The sequence below is a fragment of the Oryzias latipes genome, chromosome 8, assembly GCF_002234675.1.
Source record: "Oryzias latipes chromosome 8, ASM223467v1".
NCBI classification, from domain to species: Eukaryota; Metazoa; Chordata; class Actinopteri; order Beloniformes; family Adrianichthyidae; genus Oryzias; species Oryzias latipes.
This window is the reverse complement of record NC_019866.2, coordinates 19,122,173-19,144,262: the sequence shown is the minus strand read 5'-3', so window position 1 is coordinate 19,144,262 and position 22,090 is coordinate 19,122,173. Positions and strand designations below refer to the sequence as shown.

General features: G+C 43.5%; 1 protein-coding gene across 1 annotated transcript; it reads left to right on the top strand.

The window, feature by feature from the left end:
- The first annotated feature begins 2,011 nt into the window (after positions 1-2,011).
- On the top strand, positions 2,012-16,305 carry fscn1 (fascin actin-bundling protein 1). Its single transcript, XM_004071776.2, has 5 exons — positions 2,012-3,059; positions 10,881-11,037; positions 11,809-11,930; positions 14,395-14,562; positions 14,671-16,305. Exons 1-5 carry the CDS (start codon positions 2,219-2,221, stop codon positions 14,877-14,879), a joined length of 1,497 nt encoding a protein of 498 aa, XP_004071824.1. The 5' UTR covers positions 2,012-2,218; the 3' UTR covers positions 14,880-16,305.
- The last annotated feature ends 5,785 nt before the right edge of the window (positions 16,306-22,090 follow it).

The following is a 22,090-nucleotide window of genomic DNA, read 5'->3' as shown; positions in this document are numbered from 1 at the left end:
TCTGAGGGCTGGATTTGTTCAGAGGCAGAGGAACAATAGAAATTAAATTCTGTTTAGGGTTCATGTTACTTCATGGGTCTCCGAACTCAGGCCAAATCTCACGGCTGAAATACTGAAATGATTCACTTTGGAATAATCTTCAATTCATTTGACTCCAAATCCTGTTGGTCCAGGTATCAGGGACTGTTCTCACACAAAAAAATGAGTTCTAGTTCTGAATGATTACATTACAACAAACACAAAAGCTGATTTTGCTAAATAAAAATCAAACAAACTTGAATTTGCTTCAAGAAAAATAAGTACATACCGTAATTCTCTGGCTGAAAATAGAATTTTCTCTCAGAAATACAGTATTTTCAATTTATTCTTTTAAAATTTTGATAGTAAAAATCCACCCATTCGTTTTCCAAACTCGCTTAAGCCCTTTCAGGGTCACTTGGTTACTGGAGCCTATCCCACCTACAAGTGAGCGAAGGCGAGGTACACCCTGGACAGCTCATCAGTTCATCCCAGGACCACACAACCATCGTTTGATCGAAAATTCTTCCCAAAATAGATCTTCCTGTAACATTGTTGTTTTTTGGCCCTCTGGACGCTCACAACAAAGAAATGTTCAATTTCCAAAGAATAATCAATATGAGAACAGGAGGTTAATTTCAATAAGAAAGTATTATTTTGTGCATTATGGATGGATAGATGGATGGATGGATGGATGGATGATTGAATGAAAGAATGAATGGATGGATGAACAGGCAGACAAATTGGATGGATTGTAGATGGGTGAATGATTGAATAGATGAGTGGTTGGATGGATGGATGGATGGATGGATGGATGGATGGATGGATGGATGGATGGATGGATGGATGGATGGATGGATGGATGGATGGATGGATAGATGGATGGATAGACAGATGGGTGGATGAATGAAAGACTGGATGGAAAGATGGATGAAGGATTGAATGAAAGGCAGGAAGGATGAACAGATGGATGGATGGACGATGAATTGACTGACAATGGATGAATAATTGGATGGAAAGATGGATGGATGAAAGATTGTCTGAAAGGAGGGTTGGATGGATGGATGAATGATTGAATGAAAGAATGAATGGATGGATGAACAGGCAGACAAATTGGATGGATAGTAGATGGGTGAACGATTGAATAGAGGAGTGGTTGGATGGATGGATGGATGAATGGATGGATGGATGGATAGATGATGGATGGATTAATGATTAAATGGATGAGTGGTTGGATGAATGGATGGATGGATAAATGATTGAATGGATGAGTGGTTGGATGAATGGATGGATGGATGGATGGATGGATGGATGGATGGGCAGATGGGTGTGCAGACATGAATTGAGAATCTGGAACATCTGGATTTCATAACCAGGATTTAGTGGTTGGACTGATTTCGTCCCAAAGCCTCGCTGTTTTTAAAACAGGCTGTCATAAAAACTGGGATGAAGCCCAACATTAGGACTGACAGCTGTCACTGCATCACCAAAGTCTGAATAATTTGTGTTTGCATGACGTCATGTGTGTGCGTGTGGGAGCTGCAGAAGAACAGTGGTCCACACCTGCACAGGATAAAGCCCCTTTATTTAACCCTTTTACTCTCGGAGCTTTTACTGAGAGTTGGAGGAGGTGTGAAGGGCTGGGTTGGTTGGAGGTAGTGGAGCATGTGGAGCAGGGCAAACATGCATGCGTGTCTGCAGCTGCAAAACGGAACCGTGCCAACGGGCAGACTGCAAACAAAAACGTTTCTCATGGAAGTGGAGCATGACGCGCTTATGCAAAGACCAGATCCCCGTCAGTCAGATCTGTTTGGGCTCTTTGTTCTGATGGTCCGGACCATGAATGGATCTTTGTGTCAGCTCTCTGAACAGATATTTCGATATCATAGGGAAATGTCAGTTTTTAAATGTGGTTTGTTATGCAGGAAATGTTTGCTGAAGTTTTTTTTTTCCTGAGGTGATTTGATTATTCGCAACAAAGGGGGCGTGGCTCATGCAGGGACGTCACTGATGGTTATATAGGCTGCAGCTGTGGCAGCGGGCTCGCGCTGCATGAGGACTGAGGACCGGTGGCGCGCGCTCCCACTCTCCCCAAACAAAGAAGCACGCGAGGCATCACCGCATCCACTCACCCGCCAGCTCACCGTGCAGAAGCGCCCCCTCCCCGTCCCTGTCACGCAGAACCGGTCCAGAGGCCACGATGACCGCCAACGGCGCCGCCAACGGAACCAGCGATATGCTGCAGATCCAGTTCGGCCTCATCAACTGCGGGAACAAGTACCTGACCGCGGAGACTTTCGGCTTCAAGATCAACGCGTCCGCCACCAGCATGAAGAAGAAGCAGATCTGGACCCTGGAGCAGAGCGGGGACGAGTCCAGCGGGGACGTCTTCCTCCTCAAGTCACATCTGGGCCGGTACATCGCCGCTGACAAGGACGGCAACGTGACCGGGGACAGCGAGAACCCGGGCCCGGAGTGCCGCTTCGTCATCACCGCGCACGATGACGGCCGCTGGTCCCTGCAGTCCGAGGCGCATGGACGGTACCTGGGTGGCACCGAGGACCGGATCCTCTGCTTTGCGCAGACTGTCTCCGTGGCGGAGAAGTGGAGTGTGCACATCGCCATGCACCCGCAGGTCAACCTCTTCAGTCTGACGCGCAAGCGTTACGCGCACCTGAGCGACAAGGTGGACGAGATCGCCATCGACCGGGACGTGCCGTGGGGGGTGGACTCCATGATCACGCTGGTGTTCTGGGAGCAGCGCTACCACCTGCAGACCTCAGACAACCGCTTCCTGCGGAACGACGGAGCGCTGGTGGCCACCACGGACAGGGCCACGGGCTACACGCTGGAGTTTCGCTCCGGGAAAGTGGCCTTCAGGGACTGCAGCGGCAGGTACCTGGCACCCTCCGGGCCCTCTGGGACCATGAAGTCCGGCAAGAGCGCGCGGGTGGGCAAGGATGAGCTGTTCGTGCTGGAACAGAGCCACCCGCAGGTTGTGCTCACCGCTGGGAACGAGAGGAACGTCTCCACCCGACAAGGTGGGTGTGGTGGTCCAGGTTTGACTGGCATATAGTGTGTGAATGTGTGTGTGTGTGTGGCAAATTAGGGGTTAACGTGATGGAATGTGAACCCTCGTCCAGCACATCCTCAGTGATGGAGTCGTGCTCCAAAATGCGCCATTACGCACAACGTTCCGTTTCTGTCATGAACAAACCCTCATTTTTCTCTCCTGTGATGGAATGGCAGCTCCTCGTGCGTTAAAACCCCAAAAAGCTTAAGGGTAACTGTGGTATCTGAGCCCCAAGGTGTAAAATGTAGTCGAATCCAACCAACAGCTGCTTCTTTAACACAATGAGGTGTTTGGTGCACCTGGATCATCCCATGTTGCCGTTCTCTTCTTCCATTTCCTCTTTTTTAAGCTTGTCCCTCCACCCTTCATCTTTCCTGAACCTTTTTCCTTTCACCCCTCCTAACTTTTCCCGTGTTCCCTTTGTGCCTCCTCCTTTTTTTGACATCTGTTCCATTATGCTCATTCTCCTCCCCCACTCCTTTCTGCTCCTGCAGCCTTCACGCCTGCCTTTTTGCCACACGTCTGCAGCCAGAGTGAGGAAATATCACTTTGAGTCAGCAGTGGGATTTGCATGGCTGGCGCAGACAAGCTCCTAACGTCCAGTTTTGTTTTTTTGGTAAGATGAGCACTTGGAGAATTCCATGTGGCTCCAGCCTGTTTTTCCTCTATCATTTCATATTCTGTCACACCCATAAAGCTCTTCAGCAGCTCTCCTCTGTCTGAGTTACAAAATAAAAGCTTGTTCAGCTGCACACACTTAAAATCTGCAGAGAATGAGTCTAAGCGCTAAACAAAATCTTGGATTCAATATCAAGGCCTCTTTTCTCCTCCCTGAATTCATTTCCTCTCAAACTGTACATTTGACTATTTCCTGACAGTCACAGTTAAACTCTAAGATGTATTGTAAAACTGGTTAATGCTTTTATTGTGGAGGGTGCAAATCCCACATCAGGTGATCTTTTTTTATTCTTTGGAGTCAAAGTTAAAAATTAAACTCCACCCACAGAGGGGGGAAGAGATACTTGCTGAGGTTTTCCATCTCTGCAGAGTTCAGGGTGGCAAACGTAGCAACATGATCCTAACCTGATTTCCTGGATCAGGTGTCGGACTGAAGGTGAAAGCTGCAGAGTTTGCAACATTTGTTCAGTCTAAATGAATTGAGTATTTAATTTCCATGTTCAGAGCAGATCAATGGTGCCTATCTGTTAAACTGACGTTTGTAAAATGCTTTAATTTGGATAAAAAAAAGCACAAACTCTGCAGTATTCTGCAATAAATCTTGGATTACCTTCAAATTAAATGCATAAAATAAACTATAGAAACGTTTCGATATTAAAAGAACTTGTACCAAGTTGTTCTTTGCTTGAACCAATGTCAACATTTTGAGGAACTGGCTTTTAGATGAATGCTAAAATTGGTTGATTTGTCATTAGTTTCGGTTTCATAAACTCATATGCAATATGAGATGAGCAGTATTTTTGGAGGTTGAAAGCTTTGATCAGCTCTGAATCTTCTGCTATGATGCTGCCATGTGCATTTCTGATCCTATAAGTCAAAATGGGAGACATTTGTAGGCCAATGTCTGTAATCTTTGGATAAATTGAGTCACAGATGGTTCAATGTCAAGTATTCACGCCAATGACCAGAATTTTGATTGTCACACATTGATTTGTGTTGCAAAAACTCAGTTTTTGGACAAATTTTGACCATATTCCATGAGTGATGGCCTATTTAATTGTTAAAAGTCTTAAAGGCCCACGTTGGTGTAAACTTATAGCCTAAATTCCTTGAAATAAACAAAGGCATGATTGAATTTGTTGCGTTTCCTTTAACTATGAAAATAAAAGCGTCTTAGTTGGCATTTATAACATATAATGTTTAATTTGTTCTGTTTTATTTTTGTCTCTTGGCTCTTGCAGCTGCTCCGTTTGAACAGTCTGGTTTCTCTATTCTCTCCTTTGGCTGTATCTTTGCTCCTGACTTCTTGAGAGGACCGCTAAAATATTTCTACTTCCTGTGAACAAATAAAAAATGCTGATGGAAACTATTTAATGAAGTGGCAGAATATCGAGGTGTTTTTATGTTCTTTTTATGGATCTCCGGTTTGACCAGTTTAACCAAATCTGCAGACAGTCCCGTTTCTGTCTGGTTTTGCATTTGCTGTTTGAGTAACTCTGTGGCAGGACAGCTTGGTGGGTTTGTTTGCGCAGTAGGTCAGTTTGGGGCGGGGAAAGATGGAGGGCTGTAAGTCAGAGCTTTATTGCTTTATTAGCTAGTATTTCCTCATCCTTCCATTACCTGCATGTAACGAGGAGGAATAGGAGGGAGGAGACTAACCTCATTTACCTGCCAACGGCTGATGAGGATTAAATGCTGTGGGGGGGAATGAAAGCAGCTCCAGATGTTTTGCAGATGTGCAACTGTTCAGTTTGGATCTGAAGCCTTCGTTAGCTGCAGCCTCAAATCAGACTTTGACAAAGCTGCTTTTGTGCTGGCTAGACCTAAATATTTCTGAGCTTCACTTAAAATCTACATTAACGTGCACACTCCAGCTGCAGCATCCATCCCTTTGAAGGCTCCACGTCTGTGGTGGTGAGATTTTAAATGGAGCAACAAAGTTTATGTTTGTGGTCACATTATAGGCTCAGTCAAAAGGAGTTTTTTGTATTTTTCCGCCTCGGCTGGGAAACAATGGCACTCCTGTAAACGGTCTCTGTGGCCTTTTCCTGCTTCTCTCTCAGAACATCACTCTTTTCTGTCATCCTTGTTTAAATGTCATTGCTCAATTCACCTCATTCATCATTTCGGCTGCATTTCAGTGTCTGGAATCGGACAAAAAAACTCCTGATTAATCAGAACTCAGTAAAACTGACATTTTGAGAGCAAGTTTTCCAAAACTTTTCAGTGTTTTGACATTTAAAAATACACATTTGTGTCACTAAGATGATAGAAAACTGCACATCTGGAATCAGACCGGATGTAAAGGAAACTGTAACATTAGGAGGAAACAAAAACATGTGAATATCAACAAAAAAGGTTGCAGAACTGCAAATGACAATGAAAAAAATCTGAAAACAAAGTGCAAATTGTCCCAAATCTAAGAAAACTGCTTAAAGTCGCTCCCAATCTTGTTTTTCCACTATCCATGTGTGTCCCACTGATGAACAAATACATTATTTTTTTCCTTTTTCTGCTCATAAACCTTTAAACTACTTTATAAAAAAAGGTTCCCATCATTAGTTAGCTGCATAGATGGTTGTAAACATGTTTTCATCTTTAGTTCTATTTGTTTAAATACAAATATAGATTATTCCTGAAACTAACATTCAGATGTTTCAATGTTAGGTTTAGCTGCTTTCTTGCCTAAAAAAAACATTTTGTTCCGTTTCTTGAAGTTGAGGATATGTGGCTGCTGCTCTGCGTACATGAGATTTCCCATGATGCATTTCTAAGCTTAAATGCAACCTTTCTACTTTTTTAGGTAGATTGATAAATTGTATTTTTTTAATGAGCTACTAAGATCCAATAAAGATGATTAAACCAAAGGAAAACAAAAAAAGTCTGCACTGCTTAAAGTGCAGTCATTTGACTCTCATAAAAACATTTGACATATAATGGCAACCTTTTTTTTTTTAAACAATAATTTCAAAACATAAAGTTCTAAAAGTAATATAAAAAATTGACATTTTTGTTTTCTCAAACTATTAAGATTTTTAAATTTAACTTTATAAATCAAAATGCATCATTTGACCTAACGGTTATTAGTTTCCATGGTTGCCATGGTAATCACAAGATTTTTATTTGTAGTTCTGGCATCCTCATCGTGCGGTTTGTTCCAGTCCTTTCAGGAGTAAAGCTTTAATTTCCTGTCAGCATGAGTCACATGGGTGAACACAGATCTAGATCTTTGTTACATTTTTTTTTTTTTTTTCCAAACAGGGCAGTGCCTCAGTTTTCAGGGTAACGATGCACACTTAGCCAGAAATCCACATTTTTAATGATTAAAATGTGATTCTTTACCTTATTTATATTTGAAATATATATTTATATTATAAAATATATTTTTGTTTAGTTCATGCCACCTTTCAGTTTGGGAAAATCCCTAATTTTCCAATAGAATTAGTTATTTTAAAACAAATCATTTATGGTTGTATTTTGTGTGTTTCATAAAAGTTTAGTCTCAGTTTTCTTTAAAGATTTTACCCCGATAGCGAGCATAATCGCTGTGAACCTCTTTGAACCTCTCTGAACGTCTCTGAACGTCTCCTGCTTTGCTGCGTCAGGTTCTGTAAATCAGAGGGAACGTCTGCGTGTGTCAGCTGTCTTCATCAGCCTCCAAACTATCCCAAATATCTGCGCCGAAGGCTGCAGACAGAAACCTCGGCTCCGTGTTGTGTCTGGCCATCAGTTGACCCTGACGCCCCTTCTTTGTCCTTCACAACACCCCCCCTGCGCTGACAGGAAACGAGATCTCACATCTCTGACCTTGTCTAGCAGCTGATAATCCCTGAAGAGTGATGATCTGCAGCACTCTGTCACCCTGCAGGAAGATAAAGGGACCGATCTGATGGTGCATCCTCGCTGGATGATGTGTTTACACACCGTATGTGTGTGTGTTTGTGTGTTGGTAGTCGGCCACATCCTCCCACTGAAACCTCTGCTCCTCAGTGTCTTCTCCTTCATTATAGGTTTTAGGCCTATGCCGTCTCCGGGGTGTGTCTCCAGCTTGATGCACAGAACTGCATCCTTTCAAAGCAGCAGTGGGTGTGTGGCGGCATAAAGGCTGATGATCCCGCTCCGTATTTGTGCACCAGCTGGTCGCCCCTTCGGTCAGGCCCAGCAAACAATAGAAGACACGCAAGCAGTGTTGTACGTTTGCAGAAAGCGGAGGACAGCTCTCCAGCTAAGGCTGAGCGCTGTGGGTGGAGCGGACACAAAGATGGAGGCGGTGTGGTTTTGGAGCTTCTACACAGCGTTTTTGTGTGGTCTTCTGGATCCTACTGCACATGCAAGTCCCCTGAGCCTCAAACTGATCAGTGTGGAGCGATCATGAGCAGATGACCTCCAAATCACAGCCTTTGTGTTTTCCCAGCAATGTTTTTCATCCACAAGTCCTTGACTAGAACTTTGAACCAGTTTGAAAAACTGAAACTCAAGGTTCAGTTTTTTTCAAATTATTTTAGGAGTAAAACACTGTTTTGTTAAATCCTAATGTTTCTCATTTCACCACACATTTTTAATAATCAAAAAGTTTTTTTCTGTCTTTGATTTTGATGATGAAATGGAATCAAGGCACAGAAACATTGAAGCCACTCCCTCCTCCAAGAATCATCTGACTGATGGGAAAACAAAGCGCTACTTTCTCTGGATTCCTCAGATGTTTGGGACGTTTGCATAAAGCAGCCAGCAAACAACTGTTTGATATGCAAAACTTAATGCGGTCCTGAGAGGGAGAGGTCTGTGCTCCTCGGCGACTTGTAATCTGAGCCTCTCTGTTCTGCTGCTGCAGCTGCTTTGGCTGCACGCTGGTGCATCAGCCTAATAGAACCCTGAGGTTTCTGAGTTAGAATCCAGCTTTGGGGAGGGAGGGAGTGCTGCTGCTGCTGCTTGATGTGGGTCAGAGTTCATGCAGTAAAAGCATCTTCATCAGGCTAGAGTTTTCATGGTGTGTATGGGTTCAGATCAGTCTCTAATCTTGGTTCCTCGTAGGGCAAGGAGTCCCGGAGAGAGATAAATGAAATCCAGAGTGCTACTGTGCAGAGAGCCTGCATTGGCTGAGCAGGATGCAGTCTGCCTCTACAATTCCTCCTCAAACCCTCATCTGCTACACATAAAACTTTGATTTTGCCTCTCTAACATTTGGTTTCCATTCTGTTTGGTAACATTTTTCTCCCCGAATCATCGGTTCTCCTGACACGTGTTACTGCTGACATGTTGTAACTCACGCCCTCGCCGACTGAAGCTTCTGTCGTAGAAGAGGTTGAAGCTGAATAGGTTTTACATTTTGCTCTAAAATCTATTTGGGTCTTTTACTGAGCTTAAAAATGCACATTGTTGGAAAACCTGTTTCGAGAACATTTTAAACAACTGATTGCTTTTATCCGCTTGTCAGAAAAAAAACATTTGAAAATGGAGGAAGCTGTGCACATCAACCAATGGAGGTCAGAAACCCAAAACTACTGGAACATCTGCAAGAAAGAAAAGCTGGCGTCTTAAATCTTTATGCATAGATGTCGATGTCACCGCTGCCAGCATGAGGAAAAGGGAGGAGGAACGACCTCAAGTGAATCCACGGCTTGGGGTCAGCTAGGCTAACTTTTGCTGAAAGCTTTATTAAAGTTCTTAGTTCAAGCTTAAGATAAGAATTGTCTAATGAGGCTGAAAGATTTTTTTCACAAGACGGTCTTAAAGCTTTCTGCTCTGACCTTCATTCAACCCCAGAGACGCCAGATGTCACAGTGATCAGCTCTGACTCACGGGCACGGTTAAGGTTTTTGCATTAGGCCCTTCTGGACTTAAATGGAAGGTGGTGTGGAACCAGATATTTCAGAGAGGAGCAATATGATGCCAATAACTGTAGCCTTTTGCATTTAGGCCTAACATTAATGTGAAGTTCAAGGGTCGTGTGAAAAAACAAACATCTGGGTAACTTATTGTCTGTAGCTTTGGAATACTTTTTACATCCAAGGGTGAAGGTATTGTCCAGATTTTAGAGGCATTTGGTTTGTATCACTGTGGAAAAATTAACCTAGAATGTTGCACACTATCAAGGGAACATTATGACCAGAAATTTAAAACTATGCCAATTAAAAAGGTTTAAATGCTCATTTATCTTTTAAGTACATGACAGTCAGTATGAATGAGATGCTAAACGTATAGCTTTGGTTAACGGGTCAAAGAAAATCTAGCTAAAGATTGGAGAGAAACATGACACACGAGTAATGCCTTCTTCAATCTGTCTCTCATTCCGTCTTTCTGACTCTGCACACATTTACCAAGCGTTTGCTCTGTCAGTCTCTGAGCCCTCGGGCTCCACATTCAGCCATGACCTCATAATGTACAATGGCGAGCTTTGTGTTGCCTGAACGTTTTGTTTGCTTCTCTGCGGTCCACTTGTTTGTTTGCCACTTTGTTGCTAATGTCGCTTTTAATGGACTCTTCTGTCCACATGCAGTTGGACATATAGATGGACTTAAAAGGCCTGCTGCCTTCTGGGATTGGTGGATCACACCTGCAGCTAACGGTGGTTATTGTTGGGCTCAGTGTGCAGCTTGAACAAGCGACAAATGCGTTCAAGGATGGAAGCTCCAGCATTTTGCATGATGATGGTCTTGCATGGCTGAGGTTCCTGCACATTTGACTCAAATGCTAAAAGGTTGTTGGTGGTCCACAGCTGAAGGGATGACTACCTCATGGGAGGCCTTGAAGCCTTTGGAGCAAAATAACTAAATGATTATTCACCCGCCAGATGTGGTGTTTCATGAAAACCTTGATATGCAGTCAGCTTCAGCTTTAATCTGGTTGAGGAGGCTCTCTGAAGTGTCATTTGGGTAAAATATGGAGTCTCTTAGTGAAGTTACATTCTTTGTGGCCACTCACCCTGTCCTGGTCCTTTGAAGTCCACCAAGGTCTGTCTGCTTCCTGACACACTGGTGGAGAAAGACCTTGATCTGAGCTGCTTATTGAGTGTCTGATCCTGACCACAGGAAGTGTGTTACCGGTCATTCTCTTGACCCTCCCTCCTCCTCCATGTACTTTCCACGTAGGTTTGACTCTTCTCTTTATGCAGGCATGGACCTGTCGGCCAACCAAGACGAGGAGGGCGACCAGGAGGTGTTCCAGGTGGAGATCTGCCGTGAGAACAGGAAGTGTGCATTTCGCACTGCTGCTGGGAAATACTGGACCCTGACGGCCAACGGCGGCCTGCAGTGCACCGCCTCCACCAAGTAAGACCCTCTTGGCGTCAGATGTTTCCTGTGAGACACTGTGGCCACACCTGCTCCAGTCTGTCCACCCACCAAGCTCCCAGCAGCAGAGTGTGTCCTCCAGCATTTGGTGTTGGTTCTGGTAATCTGAGCTGTGTGTGGGAGGCGATCATTGAGGGCCGTAATTTCATGCCATTGGGATGTTGTGGAGGTGAAGAGCATTTGTGTGCAACCTTCAATTCCAGAGTTTCTTTGATGTGCTTTAGGATCTGTCCAACCTCAGAGCTCGCTGTGACCCCTGGCCCTTGACCTTTCACCTACTGTTCCTTGAGATTTGCCTGTGGCCCCTAACAAATTCAGAACTCTTCACACCCTCCCAGAACACCAGGTTTGATTGTGACAGACCTCCTTTTGGGGTTTAAAATTTTATGGCTAAATGAGAAGTGGCAGATTTACAGCACAGCACTAATGATTCTGTTTTTGAAGTAAACATGAGACTGAACAGAGGCCGTCCCTGATAGACGGGTCAATCTGCAGGACATTGACCAAATTCCTGCACCACATTCTTGAGATTCGACTCCTTTCTCCCACGGAAATCTGGTCCCTGCAGTTCCAGATGTGGTTTAGAGAATCCACTCTGGGGTTTTAAAGCCTTAAAATCAAAGTGTATACTTTTCTTCCTCATGAAGGTGTTTGGTTAAAATGCTTTGGCTCAGTCTGTGTCCTGAGTTGACCTTCAGTGCAGATGAAACTGCAGCCTACTGTAGCTCTCCTGCCTTTGTCTCTCTGCAGATCGGCTAATTGCTACTTTGACATTGAGTGGCGTGGCAAGCGCCTGACTCTCCAGGCTGCTAACGGGAAATACGTGGCCGCCAAGAAAAACGGACAACTGGCAGCAACTAACGACACCGCAGGTGAGCAGGACCATTTGGTTACATACCCAAATCTATTTGAGATTCTCTGATTGAGCAGTAAGAAATTCTATTGAACTGGTAAAGCTGTTAAGTTTTCAGTATGGATGTAAAAGTGGCTTTTATTTTTCTTCCATCATTCCCAATAAAGTTTCAACTTCATTAACAAATCTTAACTTTTTTAAGGACCAGACTTAAGTTAAAAGTGATTATCCATGAATAATATAAAGCCTAGGTCTGCTATATAAATCCATATCAAAAACACTTTTTAATATATGGAAATATTTTAAAATTTCCTCTTATTTGAAGTTAAGTGGAACAAAGAATTTACACACAAGTCACCCGATCAGGCTAGACTTTTTAGCAGGTTAGTATTATTTAAAGTTTGTATTTTCATCACTCTACTTCTTTCAAATGGTCTTCTCCAGTGATACATTTTATTATCCAAATTATGTATAGCGCAGACATGCAGATTGTCTTGAAATTGATCCTCTGAAGAACATGCAAACACTCCAGGCTTGCATTCCAGGAGGAGGGATATCCAACAATTCACCAGCAGGAAAAAATACTGTTTTACAGCTCTTTACAGTTCTAAAAAATTTAAAGACTCACTCCGATCATCTTTTGATCTATTGTAGGTGTTCCCAGTGCTCTTTTAATTATGATCGAAGTTTCTAGCAATTTTTTTTTAAACTGTCGTTTTCCAGGACATAGTTTCTGCAAAGCAGCGGTAGTTTATCAAAAAATTGTCTGAGCTGTGGGCAGGACTGTTGGCTACCCTACTACCCATCATTCATCTGTTTATATGCTCTCCCACTAGCTTACAGCCCCTCACAACCCACAACCTAACATTAGCCGGGCAACAAAAATGCCCAGCAATATTGGAGATATCCAGCTGTACGGTTCTGAGCCAGATGTCAGCTCAGATGAGGAAAATGTTCACGTATCTAGTCGTCTACAAAAGGACATATCAGACTGGCACTAACAAACTTTTTCTACTGGCATTTTTGCGTCTGCTCCTGATCTACAATTTGAATATAGAAATACTTAGAAATGCAAATTTTAAGGTTAATTTTCTTTACATGTTTCCTCTATCAGTAAAATGCTACAAAAAAGGTTAAAAACACAATTTACATCACAGAGGCTTTTTTCCCTTTGCAAAATCAAAACTTGCACGAAACAGTAATATGGATCAAAATAGGTTGAAGAAAGTAGAAAATGGCAAATTATTTACACATTGAGGAAATTCTAGATTCCATTTTTCTGGGCAACTAGACTTTAATGAAAAATACTAATTGGCTGAACAAAGTTTTTTAAAACCTAATTGTTGGCGAGTGCTCAAATAAATGCTGATAAAGGTAAATTGTATTATAAAAATGACCCAAATAATATTAAAACAATGCTAAAACAATGAAAAACCAGTGTTCATCTATGCTTGTCGTGATTGGTGAATACAGACCACAATGCATAGCGTTTAACAATTTTTTTTATACACTATCCACATTTTCATCATCGTCATAAGTTTTCTTTGTAAAATGGTTAGGTTTTTACTTCATGAAAACTGTCACATTAAGCGTTTATAAAACAAGCAGTGTTCATGGTAGTTGGCCCTCTCTGGGTGGGTGGAGCGCTCCTATCTCAGGTGGAGGAGTTAAAATATCTTGGGGTCTTGCTCACGCGTGAGGAAAGATCGAGCGTTAGATTGACGGGTGGATTGGAGCGGCATCCGTAGTTATGCGGTCGCTGTACTGGTCCGTTGTGGTCAAGAGAGAGATGAGCCAGAACGCAAGGCTCCCCATGTATCGGCCAATCTTTGTTCCAATACTCACCTATAGTCCTGAGTTTTGGGTCACGACTTAGAGGACGATGTCCTGAATACGAGAGGCTCAAATGAGTTTCCTCCGTGGGATGGCTGGGCGCTCCATTGGAGATGCAGTGAGAAGCACAGTTACCTGCAGAGAGCTCAGAGTAGAACCGCTGCACCTCCACCTCGAGAGGAGCCAGTTGAGGTGATTTCAGGCAAGTCTGGATACCTCCTTGGGGTAGTGTTCTGTGGATTATTCATTGGGGGAGGCTCCAGAGAAGACCCAGGACACGCGGGAGAGACTACGTGTCTTGGGTGGCCAGGGAACGCCTTGGGGTCCCACCAGAGGAATTGGAGGAAGTTCCCGGGGCGAGGGAAGTCTGGACATCTTTGCTTGGACTGCTGAGCGGAAAAAGATGGAGATGATGATCATGGTGTTCGAAATTCTTTTAAAATCTAAGACGCTAGATGGTCTCGCACTATATTGTTTTGTAGTGGTTGGGGAGTAGGGAGGGAATTAGCTTAATTTCTAAAACTGTAGGAGACAAATTTCACTTGTTTCTATTTGGATCAGTGTTGTTGTTTAGACTTTTGACACTTTGAGGCGCTCAGATCTATTGATAAAGCCTCACATTTTTTAGCTGACACATCTTCTCCCTTCAGGTGAATCTGAGGAGTTTATTATGAAACTGATCAACCGACCGTTCATTGTGCTGCGAGGAGAGCACGGCTTCATTGGCTGCAGGAAGGTGACCGGGACTCTGGACTCAAACCGCTCCACTTATGACTACTTCACCCTGCAGTTCAGTGACGGAGCGTACAACCTGCAAGGTGAGTGGCGCCGAACCCAGAGATGGCTTTGATATTGGAGTATACACTCAGGTGTTGAGTCCAATACGACTTTGAGTCGTCCTTTCACCGTCTCACTTCGTCCTGCAGACTCCACTGGGAAATACTGGATGGTGGGGAACGAGCACTCGGTTGTGAGCAGCAGCGACACGCCTGTTGACTTCTTCTTTGAGTTCTGCGACTACAACAAGCTGGCCGTTCGTCATGCCGCTGATGGCAAGTACCTCCGTGGCGACCATGCCGGTGTGCTGAAGGCCAACGCCGATGACCTGGAGTCTGCCACGCTTTGGGAATACTGAGGAACCAGAAGAACACTGCCTGCCCTTTTGAGCTACCTTGACACCTCCCCCTCTCCCTTCACCTGATATATTATCTGTACTTATGATTAGATGTTGATTAAAGCGCAAGGAGAGAACAGCAAGGCTGAGGAAGGGGACTCTTCTCTCCCTCCCTTTCCTTCCTTTTTATCCTTCCTTCCTCAGTTTCTCTGCCTGAGGTGCCAACCTTCGTCTGTTGCCATAGTTACCACAGGCACTTTTTTGTTCTTCCTGCTTTGATAGCTTGCTGTTCCATCCCTTCCTGATGTCTGTGCGAGCAGCAGTAACTTATGTCAGAACCGAGACTTGTACTCAAGCCAATACCCCAATCGGAACCAATCGTAATCACTTTTGTTGGGTTTGGTTTGTTGGGTTTGAGTAGATTTTCTGGTTTATTTTCATGAGTGGGTCGTTGTTCCCGCTATGATTGTAAAATTGTGTGGATCTGATGAATCATCATGTAGCTGCTCATGTTGTGTGTTTAAAACGTGTTCAGATGCAAGAAAACTTGCTCTGTTCTTGTCGGGTTTCCTGGATGGAGCAGGAAGTCAAAGCACTTGTCCTAATCCCCATGTGAGAGTTTGAGTCGTCACGGCAACAGCGTAACAAGTAAACGGGGAGTATCTCAGCCCTTATATGTGCGTCTACTGCACTTTGCATGGAAGAAAACGCACCGCTTTGTTTTCTAGGCACAGATGACTGCCATATCGCCGTAACTGTAATGAAATGATTAAAAAAAAGATACAGCTGCTCTGGATTAACAGACTTTCATCTCATGTCAAACTGGTTAAATCTGGTGCTACTAACCGGCTCATCTCTTACGGTCAGGACAAACTGACAAACTTGTTCCCCCAAATCTGCTGCTGCTTCACCTTTCACTCCAGTCTGAACCGTCATGGTTTTTTTTTTGTTTGTTTTTTTTTATCTTGGGATTTTTTCTGGAAACTGAAAAAAAATGTAGATGTCTTTATTGAATAGTTTAACAATGTAGTCCTGGTTTTTGCAGCACCTTGTATCTCAGCTGGTCATTATCGAGTGTTCCTCTGGAGTAGAACTCTGCAGCTACTACTAGAGTCCATAAAGTCTCAGATTGTAGTTGGTCCCAAAGTTTTTCTTACTTTCTGAAGCTTAAAAATGTTTGGAATTGATGTGTGTATGGAGCAGTTCTCCCTGGAGGAACTTGCGCCTGGAGGCAAACGGATGTGGAAGGGGGGACTGTGCCTTACTCTTGACTCGTCAGGCAGTAGGAAACGAGAAAATGTAACGTCCACATCTTTGCTTCGGTAAACTGGAACTTCTTTTGTATTATTTTGTACAAGTATGATTCTTTTGATATTGTGGATGACTCTCTTGTGCCATTGGTTCACCTGAAATTCAACGACCAATAAAAACTGGGTTTGAAACGCAACTCGGATTCATGACTTTATATTATGTTGTTTTTGTCATGTATAAATGATTGAAGTGTTGTAGTCTGTCTGATAAAAATGTCAGATTCCAGTTTGGTGCGGGTTCACTTTCACATTCCCAGGGCAAAAGTTTTTGAAAAAAATTGAAAATTAAACTGTTCATTTGGAGGCAAGATTCCCTCAAGTTCTTCAAGAATGGTTATTTTACTATTTGATATCAATAGAGCTTGAAAGCTGTTTAACTCCAAGCCTAACCTGAAGATACGGTACCTAACTTCTGCACTATGACTTTTTTTTTTTTTTTTTTTTTCACTTTAGTGCAGATCTAGTGTTTTTATTTTTGACCACTAAATGGTTTGAAATGAGTTCCCCATCAGCTGTTCATCACAGTATTTACTGTAAACTTACAAAAGTGGAAGAAAAGCGTCAAACAAGTTATAGTGTCCGCTGTGAGACTGGAAGGTTGTGGGTTCGAATCCACAATCTGATTACATACCAAAACCGGACCTAACGAAACAGAATGAAGGGATTGGATTGGGGAGGATTAAAATACTGAATGGATGCCTCAGCAGCTCCTCCAGGGATAGGTCAAATGCAGATAACAAATGTACCCAGGGTTGTGACGACTGATGAGACTTGACACTTTTGGAACGCGCCTAGTTCCCTATCAATCAAAATCTAACGTCTGCATTTTAAGCTTTGATTAAGAATCAGTTGAAATTGAGATTTAAAACATTCTTAACCCTTGTGCTATCCTAGGCACTTTAACATTGGGAGTTGGGTCATCTAGACCCACTAGACGGTGCTCTGAACCTTTTTTCTTCAATGATTTGTGATCGTCACTGGTGTCCATGGATTACATGAAATCTTTCCACCTTTATCCACCTTTGTCATGGTAGGGAGAACATGTCATTGTAAGGATGGGGTCATCTAAGAGAGCACAAGGGTTAAACTGGAAAGGCATTTCCTGAGTGAAATGACTGAAGTAATCGTTTAATTAAAATGAAAAGATCAGTTCTTTCCTTTTTTTTTTAGCAAAGGAAACACTGAACCAAAAGAAAATCTTTTATGGTAACTACCTTAAAGGTTGAGTGAAAACTGTAAATAACACTTAAAGAGACACTATTTTTTACTTCAAGTCCTTATACACCAATTTTTGTAAATGTAAAACATTTAAGTAAAACTACTGTAAATATGCTAAACTGATTTTTTGGAACCAGCAACCTGCATTTTGTGTTTGAGATCATGTGTTTACATGACGAGGCTTTTTGGCTATTTGTCGTCCCATTTCCTACATTTGAGAATCTGTTCGCTGTCGTCATCTACTGAAGTGTAGATAAAGGTTGAATTGAAAACTGCAAAAGCACAAACCTTTTTTCTTTGCTCTGGAATCTCTCTAGTCTTATCTGTTTTCCAACAGGATCAGGAAAAACGTACAGAAACAGGAGAATGGAGCGACTCTTTTTAACAGAATTCAAACACACCCTTAAGCTACATTTGGTGTAAATACTGTAAAGATCCCCACACAAGAGTTCAAAACAAAATTATTTATGAAAACCAACATCTAATCGTGAGTTTTGCAAACAAAGTGAAGAAATTTTGTTTTCATTCCACCCACCTGCCAATCAAAGAAATCCCCCAAGTATGCATACATTTGAAAATAAAAGATGTGAACGGCAAAACAGGGTTATTTTTGGTGTGAAACCCTTGGGCTATCCTAGGCACTTTAACATTTGGAGTTGGGTCATCCAGACCCACTAGACAGTGCTCTGAACCTTTTTTCTTCAAGGATTTGTGATCTTCACTGGTGTCCATGGATTACATGAAATCTTTCTACCTTTATCCACCTTTGTCATGGTAGGGAGAACATGTCAATGTAAGGATCGGGTCATCTTTAACATGACTGTAAATAACAAATGGCTGTTTTCTGAAACCAGCCTCTAGAGGATACTCAGGGAACTGCAACTAATCTGGCCAAAGTTCCAATTGGGGAATCCAGTAAGGGGCAGTGAGGGGTAAGAAGCATTGACTGTATATGAGAACTAAAAGAAATGATCCCTCCCCCCTCGAGTTCCAAACAGGAAGTACCTGCTAGTTTCATAGAAGCCAAAATCCAATAGAAGTCTATAGAGAAATGAATAGCTATTACTCATTCTATTGGTCAGAATTTCCATTCTGGGTCATCACACTGAGGGTATATTTCCAACGGTCTGTTTGTGGTGCATTTCTGTTGGATTGACACACAAAAAAAAGAAAGTTCAACAATCACGTAAAATGTTCACATTGCCTTTGTCATGTCTGCATTCCATGTTCCACGACCCTCTGCAAGATAAAAACTTCTGCTGCACTTTCAAAATAAAACTTTATAAGACTTGATACAGTGATGTGCCCATGCCATAACACGCGTTAATAGCACGGACGACACCATCATTGATGACGAAAGTTTAAATTTGGGGGTTTAAAAACAACTTCATTTATGACACAAGTGTGTTTTACAAGAACTGTTGTTCTGTTGATGTTAGTCAGACGAACCAGTGGAAATTCAGAGTTGCTCATTCCAGTTCTCATAAACAGTCTATGTTTGACTGTATATGGCCTTGATTTGCCTTATTCAGAACATGTTGATTTGACCCCCTGAAAGTGGAATTACTTCAGCAAAATAAGGGTAATATGTCAGAAGAGCAAAAAACATAACTATATTCCTTTTCTGAGATGTTTGTTTCTCAGTTTCAACTTTTTTTCTGTCCCTACAGAACCTTAATGGTTTTAAAATCCTGACTTACAATGTGGTTTGAGGCGGCTTCCTTTCATCCTGCAGTGCCTGTGTGTTTCCCATGATAAACGTTATCTTATCCTGCAATGCTGCAGCCATTCACTGCTGGTATGAGGGTTTTGCTGTGAGGCTGCACCATCAGCAAAGCCCCTGTTAAAAAAAACACAAATATCTCACACATCTCCATACAAGTGTCGTAAAAATCAGCTGAGCAGCGAGGCTTTGGCAGAAAATGAAGCTGCTGTCCAAATTCTGAGTCATGTTTGGACTACACCCCCCTGCAGTAGGCAAACTGCGCCTGGCAACAGTTGCTAAGGGCTCGGAGCATAATGGCCACTGGGAGGGTGGGTTAAACTGAGAGGGGAATATGTTATAGCATTTAAAGGGGGTGATATCTTGAAGCTTTGAAAGCCAGGTTGATCCTCTTTTCATTTTTCATTTAATGCTTCAGCCTTGTGGTTTGGGGAATCCAGGCCCGTCTTGGATGTGTCTGGCCTCTTGCCCCCTCCTCCATGTGTCGTCCCACTTCACACACTTCTTCCTGTCTCCTGAATGGAGCCTTTGTGTTGAAACATTTATTTTAGTACAGAATGAGCACTAAAGATCAACATGTCTGCCATTCGGGGGTGGTGGTGGTGGGGGCGTGCGACGATGGAGCCTCCGGAGCTGCTCTGTAATCTGCGACCCTTCTCACCCCCACCAGGTCTGCAGTGGAACGCCTCCAGAAGGCCAAACAAACACATACGACCCCGTCTGATCTCCTCTGGCCCCCTCCTCCACCCGTCCCGCTCTCGTCTACAATGATGACAATGTGACCCACATCCAGGGGGTGGGTGCAGCGGTTCTGGGTGAGGGCGGGGCAACTCCAGGGAGGGAGGAGCAGCTGTGCACAAAATGGCAGACACATTAAAGTCACCTCACGCCTTGGCCTTCCTAGCTGTTGCCAGGGAAACACCAGCTGCTGAAGGCAGGGAGATGATTTCGACATCTTCGATGCTCCAACCGAGCATTTTCTAAAAACCGGTGTGGCACAAAGAGAGAGGGATGGGGGGGAGGGGGGTCTTCCAGCATCACTGTAGCCGCGGTTACATGGGCAGAATATCTTGATCGGATCAATGGTCGGGTTAAAATTCACCCGTGCACATGGGCACAGAAAACCTTTTTCCGATTAGAACAAACGTTCCCATGGCTCACACTCTCGTTCGGAATGAATCATTTGGGCATGCGCAGTAGTGTAAAAATCACCCGGATGCGGATATAGGTCCCGTTGTAAACAAACCGCTTCCATATTTATGCAGCAGCTCGGTAACATACGAGACGATCTTCCAAACGTGCTTTTATTAATGTCATGAATATTATGAATTGCCTGTTCGCTCATCGTTATATTTAATCTGTGTGGTCAGTGCTTTTTTTGTGGAAGAATTAAGCTGGACGAAAGCTTAGGACAGACTAACACGGGCTAACATCATTAGCCTGATGGATGGACACAAAATCCAGGACCGTGCGAGAAACGCAGCAATCTGCAGCTTTCTAAGGACTGAGCGACATTTATTTCTGCTCTGAAAGTTCACACAGACCGCCCCAAAGCCACTCTGTGAGCTGGCGCCCCGAGCTCTGTTCGAACACGGGTCCTCCTGAGTCCTGCAGCCGCTAACCCAGAGCGGCGGGACGGCTCGCAGTCTGAATTCTCCCACACATAACAAAACAACAAAACGCACACGTAACCCCCCCCCCCCCCCCCCCCGACACAACATTATTAATCCAGCTGCTCTGCTCACTCGGGTGCCAGTGGACCGAGTGAGCGCTCCTCCTCCGAATCTCCCCCGTGAGGGGTGTAAGAGAGGGGAGAGCCAGCGGGGCGAGAGCGGAGCGGCGCTTTTCACGGGGTGTCCGCAGAGCTGGTCGGTCCCGTATGCGCTCCAAAGCTTTCTCTCAGCGAAACACCGTCTATGCGTGACGTAAACCAGAGCAGCAGTGACACACGATCGGAATGACCGTTTACATGCTCCACGATCGGATAAACGATCGGTATAACCCACCTATCTCGATCGGAAAGAAATTCTGATCCGAATGAGTCTGACCGGGGCAGAGTATTCCGAACGGCGCGTTTACATGACGCATTTTCTTTCCGATCAGGCGTTCATTCCGATTACTTTTGCCCATGTAAACGCGGCTATAGATGAAAGAAGCCGTCTCCGTGCCTTGAAACAACTTTCCTCTGAAGTTTTGAAGTTGTAAAGCTGGAGAGCAGCCCCAATTATCACACTACCACCACATTTGCCGAAAGTAAAAAATGTTGAAATGTTTTCTGTTTGTAGTCAGTTTTCCTGGAGTCTTTGAAATGATTCAAAGTTCTTTCCAGACTGATTAAGGGATTTCTTCTCTTCCATTATCTCCCTCTATACTTGTCATTACTAGCATGAAAGTACAGAGCTCCCACTTAAGTAAAAGTGAAAATGAGCCATAAAACGCCTAAGAAATTAGTCTCACCCTATTTGTGTGTGCGCAAAAGTTACACACAGACACTTATTGAAACTTATTTCTCTCCATAGCTCCACGAAAAAAACTATCTGTACTCCTTCCACTTTTGAATTTGTCTTTTAAAGGGTTTTTCTTAAGAAAATGGCTGTGGTGACATCAGAGGGGGCAGCAGGAGCAGCTGCAATGTGGGCCCAGCGTTGGGGGGGGGGGCAGCTGTGAAGGGTGTGCTCATCAAAAATGTACACAATATTTAAAGATAAAATGCTAAAAATAACAGCCCCAAACAAAGCCGATGGCGGCAGAGCAGCTATAACTGTCAGGGGAGCAAGAATGCTGCCAAATGCCCGCGGTCCTTGAGGAGGAGGAGGAGCAGCAGGAGAGCTTTAACATGCCTTCATCACACATCTCCTCCTGTGTTTGAGGTTATTACAGCTGATGTGAGAGTTTACAGAAAACTTTTGAGTTTGAGAAAAGAAATGAGGGATCCATTAAACGTAATATTTTGAAGATAAATGAACCAAATCCAATAAATC

Bases quoted from the DNA above. Each gene is read 5' to 3' on its own strand.
- fscn1 (XM_004071776.2), top strand. From the start codon at position 2,219: ATGACCGCCAACGGCGCCGCCAACGGAACCAGCGATATGCTGCAGATC. The intron at 11,038-11,808 runs GTAAGACCCTCT...GTCTCTCTGCAG, and splicing joins CAGTGCACCGCCTCCACCAA to ATCGGCTAATTGCTACTTTG. The intron at 11,931-14,394 runs GTGAGCAGGACC...TTCTCCCTTCAG, and splicing joins AGCAACTAACGACACCGCAG to GTGAATCTGAGGAGTTTATT.